Genomic DNA, 12,758 nt, shown 5'->3' with positions numbered 1-12,758 from the left:
GATCTCTCTATTAAACCAGACACATTCTTAGTAATTATTATTGGTGGGGGTGGGAGTGTAGAAGTAGTAGTTGTTGTAGTTGCCATTCTAGTTGAAACCATGTCATCTCTGTTTGGCTTCTAAGCTGAGCTCTGGATGAAAATGACGAAGAGGCTTTGAAGGACCGTTGATATCAAATGCCGAGCCGAAGCTGCCGAAGCTGCTCAATTCGCTCGATTGTGCCATAGATTGTCCGCGGCAGCCAATTACCGTGTCTACTTTTGCCACTCGGCCTTTGATGCTTGATGTAGAACCTTACGTGATGCTTCGATACTTTCATGGTTTTAATGTTTGGCATATAAATACCAATTGGCTATAATTGGCCCCGTATTTTGTATTCTTCTAATCACAAATACTTATTGGATTTAGAGATCTCATGCCGCTTTACAAGTCGCTTAAGAACTACCTGCCATGGACTCAGGCCCCACTAATCGCCAATGCTCCCATGAGTGGTGCAGCCACCAGTGAATTGGCGATCGCCGTTACTCGCGCTGGGGGACTGGGTCAAATTGGATTTTTGGATGACATGAGAGAGTTATCCAGTCAGCTGGATATCGTTCGGCATGGGCTGAGAGATGTAATGGCCACTCTTGATAATTCCCAACAGCTCCCCGTTGGACTTGGAGTGATAGTCTTTGGATCCCCCATTGAGGCATGGATGCGACTCTTTACGACATACAAACCAGTGGTGGCCTGGCTTTCCTTTGCCAGTACGGCTGAGCTCAAGCAGTGGACTGAGCGAATCCGGCAGGCATCACCCGACACTAGAGTCTGGATTCAACTGGGAAGTGTGCAAGCAGCGATTGAAGCCGCCCAAGCATGTCGTCCTGATGCCCTGGTGATTCAGGGAGGCGATGCCGGAGGGCATGGACACTCCAATGGCGCTAGCGTCTTGACTCTCCTCCCAGAGGTAGCAGATGTTCTCCAGGACCATGAAATCTCTGAGATCCCCCTGATTGCTGCCGGGGGGATAGTTGACGGAAGAGGATGTGCGGCAGCCCTCACACTCGGCGCATCGGGTGTGGTGATGGGAACACGCTTTCTCGCGGCACCGGAAACCCATATCCCCCAGATATATCGGAACGCGATCCTAGCAGCTTCGGATGGAGGGCAGACGACGGCAAGGTCTCGGGTGTTTGATGAAATTTGGGGCCCTAACTTCTGGCCCATGATATATGATGGGCGGTGCCTTCGAAACAAAGTATACGATCAATATACTGGCGGGATGAGTATACAAAATATTCGGCTCTGGCTACATGCGGCGATGAATGGAGTCAATAGTGAGGATCTCAAAACGGAGGACATGGGCAGTGTTTGGGCTGGAACCGGGGTTGGCATGGTGAAGAAGATGAATAGTGCTGCCGATATTGTTCGAGAAGTCCAGGAAGAGACCAGGCGAAGGATTGATTCAACTGCAAAACTCAGTGAGTTCCAGGGGCAGGGATCTGTCGTCTAAACAAGTATTGTCTATTGTAAATTTACTATTGATTTATTTAAATACATATAATCATAAAATCCTCATAATTATGCTGGAAATCCAAGGACTATCATTCGCCGAATCGGGCTTTGAAGAAGAGGCGTGGAACCTTACGGGTGGAACCCCCTCTTTCCCGCTTTCCCGCTGTCCCGCGAAATCATCATTCTTGCTAGCTCTTTTCCTTATAGAAAGTTGTATGCTCTTTTGACATTATAAAAAATTCGCTTCTTCTTCCTCTTCCTCTTTTTCATTTATCCCCTCAGAAAATGTCATCCTTGAGATCGGAATGGCTTTGGTCTCTTATAGAGCCTATATTTATGCTGAAGTCTGCCGTGTATCGTAAGTGCCCTTAGCTTTGACATGGATCATAGTTAACATATCTCCTGATCTAAATAGACTATCTGAAAACATTACTTTTAGCGATTGCAAAAGGTGATCTGCCTCTCTCAGGCACGCAATGGCAGAAAATCAGGGGAACCGCATTCTCTTCCCTCTGGCTGGAATTTTCCGGTAAGATGACTTTCCCCAAAAGACGATATGAAAACGTGCTATTAACATCATCATAGCCCCCAAGCCTCCTGGTGGGCCCCCTTCGCTATCGGCCGGGCTACTCCCGCCCCTTTTATCACAGGCCACTGGGGTGGTGTTGGAGGTCGGTCCTGGCAGTGGCAGTCAAATGTCGTTACTCAAATCCGACATGATCAACCGAGTGTACGGTGCGGAACCATGCGAAGAGCTCCACTACAAGCTTCAGATCCAAGTCGATCACCATCAAATGCAGGATAAATACCACATCCTGGCGGCAGGTGCAGACGCCAATGCATTGACTACTGAGCTGATCCGAGGTGGATTTATTCAGTCGTGGAAACCTGGGGACACTGTATTTGATACCATAATTTGTGTTCGCACACTGTGCAGCATGAATGACGCAAACACGGCTGTTTTGGACTTATACCGACTTCTCCACCCAGGAGGGAAGATGTTGATTTGTGAGCACGTCGCCAATCCATGGAAGACTGCCAAAGGGTCTCTGATATCCCGGCTCTTCCAGCAGATATATATGCTTTTGGGCTGGGCTTTTTTCATTGGGGACTGCCGAATGAATCAAGATACGGAGTCCATATTGACGAAAGCTGTAGAAAGCGATGGTGGTTGGAAAGAAGTGAATTTGGAGATGGCGGCGTCTTACTCCACCTTTCCATATCTACACGGCAGTCTTGTCAAACAAGAAAATCGAATCTTCTGAAAGTGACAAATTCCATACTTTGGATAACGTGCAGATTATGATAATTGCTGGGTTGTGGCAGAATCATGAAAAGCAACTCATCTGCCCTAAAAATGGAAATCAAGCCCGTGATATGAAGCTGAGTTGCGTCCTCATTGACCTGCCATTAGATCACATCTATATAGATTCAATGAATCGAACAAGCCTACTAATCCTATTCAAGATGCTTTGGCTCTATCGTATCAAACCCAGTCGCATATCGGATGAAATATAGCGTCTTCAAACTACATCTGGATTAAAAATATTAGCCTTCACTCGTTTTCTGTCTCTATTTTTCTGTCAATTTACCTATCGATTTGTCTAACTAGAAGAGAGGAATGTCCGAAATCTTTGACGCTCCTGATTTTTTTCTTTCTCTTCTCTTTAGGGAAATGACAACATATCAAACTAAACATATCAAACTAAAAGCTATGGGGTCATCAGATGATACGAGCGAACTCAAGCGTTGTTGACGCGAAGCCTGTTGAATTAAAAAAAATCTGGTTTTAATCACTCATGGGGTGGTGGCGCAATGGTAACGCGTCTGATTCCAGCATGTGATCTCTTTGAGATTACATCGGGACATCCAGAAGACTCGGAGTTCGATTCTCTGTCGCCTCATTTAATTTTTTTTCTCGTTTGAAATTTCTTCCTCTTTCCCGAAAGTGGGGACTGTCAATCTCAGAATGGGAAAACGACACCCGGCTCGTAATCGCAAGGGGTGGTGGCGCAATGGGTTAGTTTCCACAAATTCACCCACAATCATATTGGCAATAATACTAACATCCCACTTTAGTAACGCGTCTGATTCCAGTGCCGTGGTCTTTGAAGTCCGCTGACGGGAAATCCAGAAGACTCGGAGTTCGATTCTCTGTCGCCTCAATTTTTTCTGTCTCATATATAATGAGAGAGATTAATTGGTGATTTTTTAGATACGCAATACTCCTCGTTATCTACTTGGCCTCGATGGAAATTCGAAAAACCTTTTACACTCTCTATCCACCTCATAGCGTGATATTTGTACCTGTAAAACCCACCGTAGTGGACTTAATTTTTCTTATCTTCGAGGTTCTCTCAACCCTCCTGGTGCCTCGTGCTTGTTTAGCGTAAGTATAGGTGATTTTTTGTACAATTATCTCTATTTATATTTATTTTACATCTTGAGATTCTATTAATTCCCTACAGATTGCCTGAGCTTCGCCCACCACGCAGCGCTAAAGATATTCTCTATATGGTATAATACCCAAGCTTTGCAGCATCATTTTGGTCGTCCACATCCGAGGCGTGAGTTGTGGCGGCTGTTTGACAGCTCTCTTGGGAAAATTGCGAGGGCGAGGACCACACCAGGTTCCAGGTCTCGGCGTCGCGCAGAACAGTAGTATCTTTGAGCATCCCACAGCGGAAATCCAGTGCCTCCGAGCCATCTTCGGGTTTTGAGGGAAGTCGCATGTAGAATCTAACACTATCAGGGATCTCCTCCTTGACATGACTGATGATAACGAGGGCTTGATCTTCCGATAGTCCCTGATGCCGAGGATGATCACTTCCTTTCTCGCCTTCGCCTTCCTCAAGGAACCGCAGGCACTTATCGCGCTGAGTGGCCGTCAACCCCGAGAAGGCTTCATCCAGAATGACAATATCCGGCTTATGGATCAGAGCACGAAGAAACAACACGATACGCTGCTGTGCCGTGCTGAGCTGACCAAATCGAACATGATCGGCGTATTCAATTTCATGGTCTAATGGTAAATAGGGAGAGGTTTTGGAGCGTCGCTTGCGCGCGTCTGAATCTACTGGCTTGGAGGGAGCCAGTTTAGGAGCCAGTTTAGGGAAGATTTTGGTATCGGTAGACACCTTTGGCAGATCTTCAGCGGCATTCAAGTCCAGTTCGGGTTTGAAAAACCGCAGGGCGGCACTCACATCGAGGTCGCGCTCGTGGTTGAGTTTTGGTTTCGAAAGAAATGTCTCCGCAAAGGCTGACTCGAGGGCCTCCCGTATTGTCAACTGGCGTGGGAAAAAGCATGGATCTCTGGGGAAGAGTGACCCAGTCGAGATTGTAACTCAAAAATGGATATTCCCGGCTTGCTCGCTTCGGGAAGACGAGATCGACCAAAAAGTTTTATAGGCAACGCATATGTCTGCGGATGGTCCGAGGTGATTAATGAAAGAAGGGTTGTTTTCCCCGAGCCATTGGAGCCAAGGATGGCCCAGCGTTGGCCTCGGCGGACCGACCAATGTAGGCCGTCTTTGGTTTCGGCATTTACTTCTTGCTTCCAGTCTCCCAGCACTGCCTTCTCGCCGTACTGGACACGAACTCCTTCCATCTCCACCAACACCTCCCCGCTCAGAGAAGCTGTTATTGTACTGGAAGCCTTTTGAGGCTGGTGGGAAGTCAAGTCCTGGAGCAGATGCTCATCTAGATTGCCATTTGCCCAATGAACTCTGGCGCGGTCAATGATTCGTTTTTCAGGATTTTTCACGTCAGAGTCGAATCCAAATCGTTGCCAAATTGCGATGGCGTGTTGGACTTTCACCTTTGTGTCCTGCGCAATGACTCTGTGCGAATTGCCGACAAGTATTAAGTGTGTGATCCACTCTGGTACAGGATCCTGGGGACGAAGGGCAAGAACCAGTCTTGGAGCACATTTCTCAGCCAGACGATGAAGTAAACTTGAAATGCTTCGAACTGTGGCCGGATCCAGTCCCACTACGAATAAAGTTAGTTATCGATCATTCACTATCAACCGACGGACTGGCTTAGGCGCTTGCAGTACAATGACTTACTGAAAGGCTCATCCAAAAGTAATAGCTCTGGCTTCCTCAGAAGAGCCTTGGCAATCCGCGCTCGCCGGGTTTGACCGTTGCTGAGGTTAGCCACAGGCATGTCGAGCAGCGGCTCCAGATGAAGGTCGACGACAACATCCCTGAACAAGGCTTCATCATATATCGTTCCTTTTTCTTCTCCTTCCATCGGATTCAGCGAGGTTTGCCCACGAAGGAATTGTTCCACCGTCCAATCAGTTTCCTCGCGATGACTCTCGTAGCGGGCACTTAGGTACGCGCCGCGGGTGCCTCCAATGGCGTTCGAACCCTCCCCACTAAATCCAATATATCGAATGGCATTGCTAACATCGCGCAATTGGGGGTCCTTCTTCGCGAGTTTCTTGGAGCGGAGGTAGGGATACGATCGAGCGTCGGGCGGGATCGAGATATGCTGGCCACGCAGGATGTCCAGCAGATCTGTTCGCCCGGATGGACCAATTACAGCCCAGTGTTGCAAAGAAGGCTTTGAAATGATTTTTTTCTCCGAGCCAGGTACGCCAGAGGGGAGAATGAAACTGAAGTTCGGATATAGCGGCGGGTTGGTCGCGGTATCGGAGTCGGTGGGATACTGCTTATAGAATGTGCCTTTTTCGATGCGAATCAGAGGCAGCCTGGACGTCAAACGAGTGGACTGAATGTACACCAATCTAGGGACCCGGGCCCGGAGCGTTGTTCGAGGCAGCATTGCGCGAGAGTTCGACCTCCGAACAGCGTGAACAGACTGTTGAGTAGCCTCGGAGCAGCGAACTTTCGGGCGGAGATTGACGGCGTTAACGAGAGTCACGTGTACCTTGAAGAGGGAGGGAAAGGGCTTGGGAAATTTTATATAATTTGAAGAATGGTCGGTATTTCTAGAGGACTTATGAATTGGTTCAGAATGATTGTCGTTCTTGAATATAAACAAAAGTACGCTGAAAACTCCACTATATGTTGCTATATCTTGCTGGGTGTATGGTTGCATACGTGAGGGCCTCTCAAGGAACGAAATACGGATATAAACACTTAATTCTGCAGATTTCATAAACGGCTCTCCTTCATAAATTGTTAGCGACTAAAGCATTTGAATAGTGTTTGAAATTTTAATTCAAGTCCTCTTGATCCAAGATGTCATTCAGTCACAACCTCAGCTCTGAAAAGACCTTCTCCACCGGGTAAATTCATCGGAGGCCGATCTCGAGGCCGATCTCGCGCGGCTCCTACTTCTGGGCACCGAGAACCAAAGCGGACTTGTCTCCTGCAAATGCCTCCAAACCTGCACATCTGCACATCTGCTTATTGGATACTTCCCATTAAAACACCCTAATTATCCTCTTCTCTAGGTTGGACCATTGATATCTCTGTTCGCGAGGGATTTTGTATCGCTCATAACCCCTCCCTCCCCACTTAATGCCCCTCCCTTTGTTGCCGCTCTTCATAGCGGCGCAGCAACATGCGCAAACTGATCCTGAGAAGATCGCGATCATTGATGCAACTAAGCAACAGTCATTTACATTCACACAAATTCTTCAAGATGCTGCTACACTGAGAAAACATATTATTGAGGCATTGGGGTCAACGGCCTCGGGAGACTTGAACGAACAACGTGTGGCTTTCCTTTGCCCGCAGGGTTACGACTACGTGGCTACGAGTTGGGCGATATGGGCTGCCGGCGGAGTCTGTGTGCCTCTTTGTAAGAGAAATTCCTATACTGGCCCATGTCTCCTGGTTCATGGGATGCTAATACGGTACCAGGCACATCTCACCCTGTCAAGGAGCTACTCTATACTATCGGAGACTCGGATCCATCCCTTGTTATTATTCACCCGGAGTTTGATAAAGTTGCGCCAGCACTTCGCGAACAATGCGCAGCCGGAATTCCCTTCTTGGGTCTTGATCCATTTACAAGGAACAATACACCATCACTGCCTACTTTCGCTTCGCCCTTTCCGCTTGACCGGAGAGCTCTGATCATCTATACAAGTGGTACCACGTCGAACCCCAAAGGTTGCGTCTCCACACATGAGACCATTACGTTCCAAGCAAGTTGCCTCGTTAAGGCTTGGAGGTATAACTCTTCTGATCACCTCATTCATGTGCTGCCACTACACCACATCCACGGCATTATCAATGGTCTCACTGCTTGCCTGCTGAGTGGTGCTGCTGTGGAAATGCATCCCAAATTCGATCCAAAAGTCATCTGGGAGCGTTGGCAGGATCGAGGCTCCTCAACTATGTTCATGGCAGTACCCACTATTTATTCTCGTCTCAATGACTTCTTTGATGCTCATATCAGTGGCACAGACCAAGAAGAGGCGGCAAGAGCGGGAGCAGAGGCTCTGCGTCTGGTAGTAAGTGGGTCTGCTGCATTGCCCACTCCCATAAAGGCCAGATTTGCCGAGATTACCGGTCAGGTTCTGCTTGAGCGGTACGGTATGACCGAGATTGGCATGGCGCTCAGTTGTGGCCTGGATGTTGAGAAACGGATCGATGGCAGCGTTGGCTGGCCATTACCTGGGGTCGATGTGCGTTTAACCGAAAAGGAAACCGGTCGAGTCATTGAGGAGGCCGATTCAGATGGCATGATCGAAATCAAGGGTCTCAACGTGTTTCGGGAGTACTGGCGGAAGCCTGAAGCCACAAAATCAGAGTTCACTGAGGACGGATGGTTCAAGACTGGCGACTGTGCCATCCGAGACTCAACTGGCGCTTACTTCATTCAAGGTCGTGCGTCTGTTGATATTATCAAATCAGGAGGCTACAAAATTTCTGCGCTCGAAGTTGAGCGCAAAATGCTGGCAGTAGATCATATACAAGAGGTGGCTGTTGTTGGACTCAAGGATGCAGAATGGGGAGAGAGAGTTGCTGCAGTGGTTCGATTTCGTGAGGTATGCTACCACCCCTGTGTACACGGCCAAAATTGTATCTCTTTCCTAATGAATTATTTCCAGGGACTGCAAATGGAACTTCCAGAATTACGTGCCGTGCTCAAAAATGAGATGGCATCATACAAGGTGCCAAGTGTTTTGAAACCCGTGGAAACTATAGAGCGCAATGCCATGGGAAAAGTCAACAAGAAGATTCTGGTCCAGAAATACTGGCCATACAACAGCTGACAGCGATGTGAAATCGACCAATGAAATTCAATAGACGGAGTCATGGTTGCCTGGGAATTTGGCTTATATTGGTCAGGTTTATGATACTATATTGTGTATTGATTATAGACGACCTATCATACAAATAACCTCTTCGGAAAGAAATGAATGTACTTGACAGCCCAAAACGAACCCGAATAAAGATTCTATAAAATGGAGAGGGAAATATGGATACAGAGTGCTGCAACCTTGGCTTGAATTGGTGGAACATGCCATTTTCAGAGTCAAAAACCTGTCTTCTTTCGAGAGCGATTCTTGGCATCTACAAGTATAAGTCCTGATTCTGATATCTTACGTCGAGAATTTCTCAATAACATTGTGCATAGTCAAAGCACTAGACTTGATTGGATAGCTTCACCTTATCAGTGGCAGCAATCCAAAAAATAGTATGAAATATAATGACTACCCGATCTCAGGTTTGGAAGACCCAACGAGGATCACGGTCACCCAAGAATTCGCCTTCCGCATCGCCAATATCACCCATCAAAGGCCTGAGCCCCTCGCGATCCCTCACGATTGCTTTCCGAGAATTTGCTCGTTTAAGCACCAGCCACGAAATGCTAACAATAATGGTATTAGCGACTAAATACCCGAGAGCAAATGAATGCCCGAGATAGAACCGTGGGCTGGTTTCAGTGCGGTATAACTGTGTTCCAAGCACCGCACCTAGATTTCCAATTGATATCTGCATTGCATTGGCAATACAGCGTTTTGTTTGACCCGAGACATTGTTAGCTGGCCAAGACAAAACAATGGCCACACCAGGATAGATACCTGCCGCTGCAAAAATAGTGCCAACATATGATACTCCTGCGCGGCGACCAGTGAGTAGAATAATATATCCAATGCAGGCGATAGTGGACGAGCCTATGATAAAGGGCGCTCGGCGCTTCCATTTTTCAGATAGCACAGCCACCCCAATCGTCATGATTGTGGCAATGGCATACGGCGGAACTGTCAGTAGCTGCGCCTCTGCAGCAGAGTACCCCAGCTCTTTAATGATGGTAGGCTGGAGTTGATCGTAAGTAATGCGAATGATATGGACGGTGTAAGGAACAAACGAACCAAGAACAAAGAAAGTGTGTAGAGTGGCAAGCTAAGAGAATGGAAGCCGAGACCATAAAGCCAGACCATCGGATCTTTGAAAGCATCGAAGACTGCCGCCCATGAAAACTTTTCATTCCGAGTAGAATCATTGTCATTCTTCAGGCGGAATTGGATGAACTCTCGTTCTTCTTCAGAAAGGAATTTGGCCGTCGCTGGGTAGTCATACACCCAGAAATAGGCTATGACAGAGACAAAAATTGTCAAAAGACCCTCCTGATATATAGCAAAAACAGGGTCAGTGAGGTTGCATTATCCTTGCAAAGTCGAACAGTCGCAAACCCACGAGGATGAAAATCCACCGCCAGCCTCCTAACCCACCAACTCCATCCATATGGGCTATCGCCCATGCAAGAATCCCACCAAACGCTCCAGCTAATGACGCGGCAGAGAAAAAGAGAGCCACTCGATAATGTTGCTCATTTCGCTTGTACCACATCGAGATATAATAGACGACTCCCGGGAAGAGCCCACTCTCTGCCACACCGAGAAAGAATCGAGAGGCAAGATAACCAGGATAGTTTTGTACTACCCCTAGGAGTGTCGCTACCACACCCCAAAGGAGAGTCAACGTCGGGAGCCATATACGGGGGGTGCTGAGCTTCAACACTGTATTCGCTGGAACCTCGAACAGGACATATCCCACAAAATATAGCGTGAGACCGGTTAGATACTGATCACCAGCTACCCAAACAGACAAGATTAGCTTCCACAATGCTACCTCCAAGTGCTCAAATACATACTCATTTTAATATCCGTGGTCATTCCTTCGAGACGTGCATTGCCAACTATACCGATCAATTAGTATCTGCCCTATAGCAAACATTAAACCCATTGTGTACCATTGCTGCGATCCAAAAATGAGAGAAGATAGAGTAGCGTCAGTGGTGGAAGTAGACGATAATCCAATTTCCTCAACAGTGAGCTTTCATTGATGCCAACACTCTCAGCGGATGTACTACCTGGGCTGCTCGATTTGGGCTCGCTATCGGGGCTTACGTCGCTTTTCTCGACGAGAATCGACATGGTCAATCTTAAAAAACCATTAAACGGATGCTTTGGGAGTAATGTAATTCTGGGGCAATGACAACAATAACAATAATAACTGCTCTTCTTTATCAAACTTTAAATCATGAAGCACACCATTTACAGCATGCTTCACGCGATATGCCCGGTGCACCCTACTTCTCCGCTCTTTGCATTTGTATTATATCATTTCCCGGCCGAGAAACTTAAGTGTGCTTGGTAGCAAATAACAGTGACTCGTGGACGCTGAGCAATTGGGCGGTGGAATCACACCATCGGGCCGATGGGAGCGAGCACACTTCAAGTCACCGATGGCACGTGGGAAGTGGATTCAAGTTGGTGTATTGAATCTATAATGTTATTGAATTTCGGATGGTTCACTGTCGATGCGACAATGAATTGGGTATGTTTTTTCTCAAAAACCCCAAGACCCTCGGTAATATACTACGTGGTACCGTGAATTGCGAGACGATAATAGAGGCCAAATCGAGAATGCCTACATGACCAATTTCCTAGGGCGTGCCAAGGGCAATCTACGTGGCATTTTCGTTCGATCTGTTCTCGCTGCTCATACTAAACGATGAGATGATTCCTAGCTGATTTCATGAATCTCCAGTGAACAAATGTTGCCAATTACTAGCACTTTGAAGTGACCTTTCACTCGTTTTTTTGTGATGCATAACTTTGTGATTAACTAGTCCCTGGTGGCCGATTTGAGCTTGGATGTGACTCGAGAGCAATTGACACAAGGAGATGACATATCCATATTTCATATATTCACCAAATGAGGAGGCAAACTCTTCATTAACCCAGATACTCTTCATATGAAGTGGTCAAATCTAACCAGCAAGCCATCCCATGAGAATTCCGAGAAAACAAATAATTTTCAGACGCCATAGGGATCTCTCATATTCCTATCTAGTGTCCAGTCTCACTTGTGTTTCTCCGCAATAATCCTATTCCGGGTCTGTTCTCAGAGCTGGCAGTCGCTGACATGCTGGAAGGGGATTAGCGTGCAAGCCCATCTCAAACCAGAACCAACCCCGCAAGCTGAGGTATTGAAACCAGCGTTCACAACACTCCAACTCTTCCTTGAAGATGGCATCCTCCGAGAAGACCTTGAAATTGGAGGTTGCAACTCTCGAGGATGTTTCGGCGATCACGGACCTTTGGTTCGCCGCATTCACAGACCCGGGTCCTCGGTATCTCTGGCCCGACACCTCCGGAGTGCATCAGTGGTTGGAGGATGCCCATCGTAGTGACCTTCAAAACAAACACTTCCAGCGGTATATTAAGATTGTCGACCCACAATCTGCCGACTCGCAGGGCCGACCGCGGATAGTCGCCTTTGCTAAATGGGACACTTCGAATCTAGACGATCGAGGACGTCGGTACCCACCTTGGCATGAGGACATGCCTGGTGCAGCCTGTGAAGCTTTCTTCCAGCGAGCAGATGATGAAAGACGTCGGGTGATGGGCGATAGAAAGCATTACTGTATGTAGAGCTTGATGTTGCCGAGGATGGAAAGTCTCATTCCACTAGACCTCGTACTAACTCTACTGTCAGATCTAGATACGCTGGGAACCCATCCCGACTACCAGCGTCAAGGACTCGGGTCTATGCTGGTAAAATGGGGCTGTGAACTTGCTGACCAGGATGGGGTAGGCGTATATGTGGATGCGTCTACTGCCGGGGCGTCCTTGTATAGGAAATTTGGATTCGTTGACGAGAGTTTACCAGATGCGGGTGACTTTGCCTCCATGGCCCGGCGATAGTCTGGTCAATTGATATCTGGCGAGATATTTGAGAAATTCCCAAGTTTGTACATTTTATAATGGGATTACACGCGCAATACTCTATAGACAATTGGGAAATGAGCGCGAGAATCCGCTT

General features: G+C 47.5%; 6 protein-coding genes across 6 annotated transcripts; 4 read left to right on the top strand and 2 right to left on the bottom strand.

The window, feature by feature from the left end:
- Positions 1 to 415: 415 nt before the first annotated feature.
- On the top strand, positions 416 to 1,495 carry N7462_005243 (NAD(P)H-dependent flavin oxidoreductase; the record flags this gene model as incomplete). The annotated part of the gene is made up of 1 exon (XM_057076968.1): positions 416 to 1,495. One exon carries the CDS (start codon positions 416 to 418, stop codon positions 1,493 to 1,495), a length of 1,080 nt encoding a protein of 359 aa, XP_056936473.1.
- A 287-nt stretch (positions 1,496 to 1,782) lies between these two features.
- On the top strand, positions 1,783 to 2,762 carry N7462_005242 (uncharacterized protein; the record flags this gene model as incomplete). The annotated part of the gene is made up of 3 exons (XM_057076967.1): positions 1,783 to 1,855; positions 1,913 to 2,026; positions 2,083 to 2,762. 3 exons carry the CDS (start codon positions 1,783 to 1,785, stop codon positions 2,760 to 2,762), a joined length of 867 nt encoding a protein of 288 aa, XP_056936472.1.
- A 1,245-nt stretch (positions 2,763 to 4,007) lies between these two features.
- On the bottom strand, positions 4,008 to 6,288 carry N7462_005241 (putative ABC transporter; the record flags this gene model as incomplete). The annotated part of the gene is made up of 3 exons (XM_057076966.1): positions 4,008 to 4,809; positions 4,842 to 5,487; positions 5,565 to 6,288. 3 exons carry the CDS (start codon positions 6,286 to 6,288, stop codon positions 4,008 to 4,010), a joined length of 2,172 nt encoding a protein of 723 aa, XP_056936471.1.
- Positions 6,289 to 6,989: 701 nt separating this feature from the next.
- Positions 6,990 to 8,695, top strand: N7462_005240 (acyl-CoA synthetase; the record flags this gene model as incomplete). Its single annotated transcript, XM_057076965.1, has 3 exons — positions 6,990 to 7,272; positions 7,335 to 8,467; positions 8,531 to 8,695. 3 exons carry the CDS (start codon positions 6,990 to 6,992, stop codon positions 8,693 to 8,695), a joined length of 1,581 nt encoding a protein of 526 aa, XP_056936470.1.
- Positions 8,696 to 9,146: 451 nt separating this feature from the next.
- N7462_005239 (uncharacterized protein) lies at positions 9,147 to 10,864 on the bottom strand (the record flags this gene model as incomplete). Its single annotated transcript, XM_057076964.1, has 5 exons — positions 9,147 to 9,743; positions 9,800 to 10,054; positions 10,125 to 10,522; positions 10,582 to 10,626; positions 10,681 to 10,864. 5 exons carry the CDS (start codon positions 10,862 to 10,864, stop codon positions 9,147 to 9,149), a joined length of 1,479 nt encoding a protein of 492 aa, XP_056936469.1.
- A 1,098-nt stretch (positions 10,865 to 11,962) lies between these two features.
- N7462_005238 (acetyltransferase) lies at positions 11,963 to 12,640 on the top strand (the record flags this gene model as incomplete). The annotated part of the gene is made up of 2 exons (XM_057076963.1): positions 11,963 to 12,359; positions 12,432 to 12,640. The coding sequence occupies 2 exons, from the start codon at positions 11,963 to 11,965 to the stop codon at positions 12,638 to 12,640; spliced, it is 606 nt and encodes a 201-aa protein (XP_056936468.1).
- Positions 12,641 to 12,758: the final 118 nt, after the last annotated feature.

Source organism: Penicillium macrosclerotiorum (genome assembly GCF_028827735.1).
Source record: "Penicillium macrosclerotiorum strain IBT 26536 chromosome Unknown utg000003l_segment0_segment0, whole genome shotgun sequence".
In the NCBI taxonomy this organism is placed as follows: domain Eukaryota; kingdom Fungi; phylum Ascomycota; class Eurotiomycetes; order Eurotiales; family Aspergillaceae; genus Penicillium; species Penicillium macrosclerotiorum.
The sequence above is the reverse complement of the archived record's forward strand: the minus strand, read 5'-3'. Positions and strand labels throughout refer to the sequence as shown.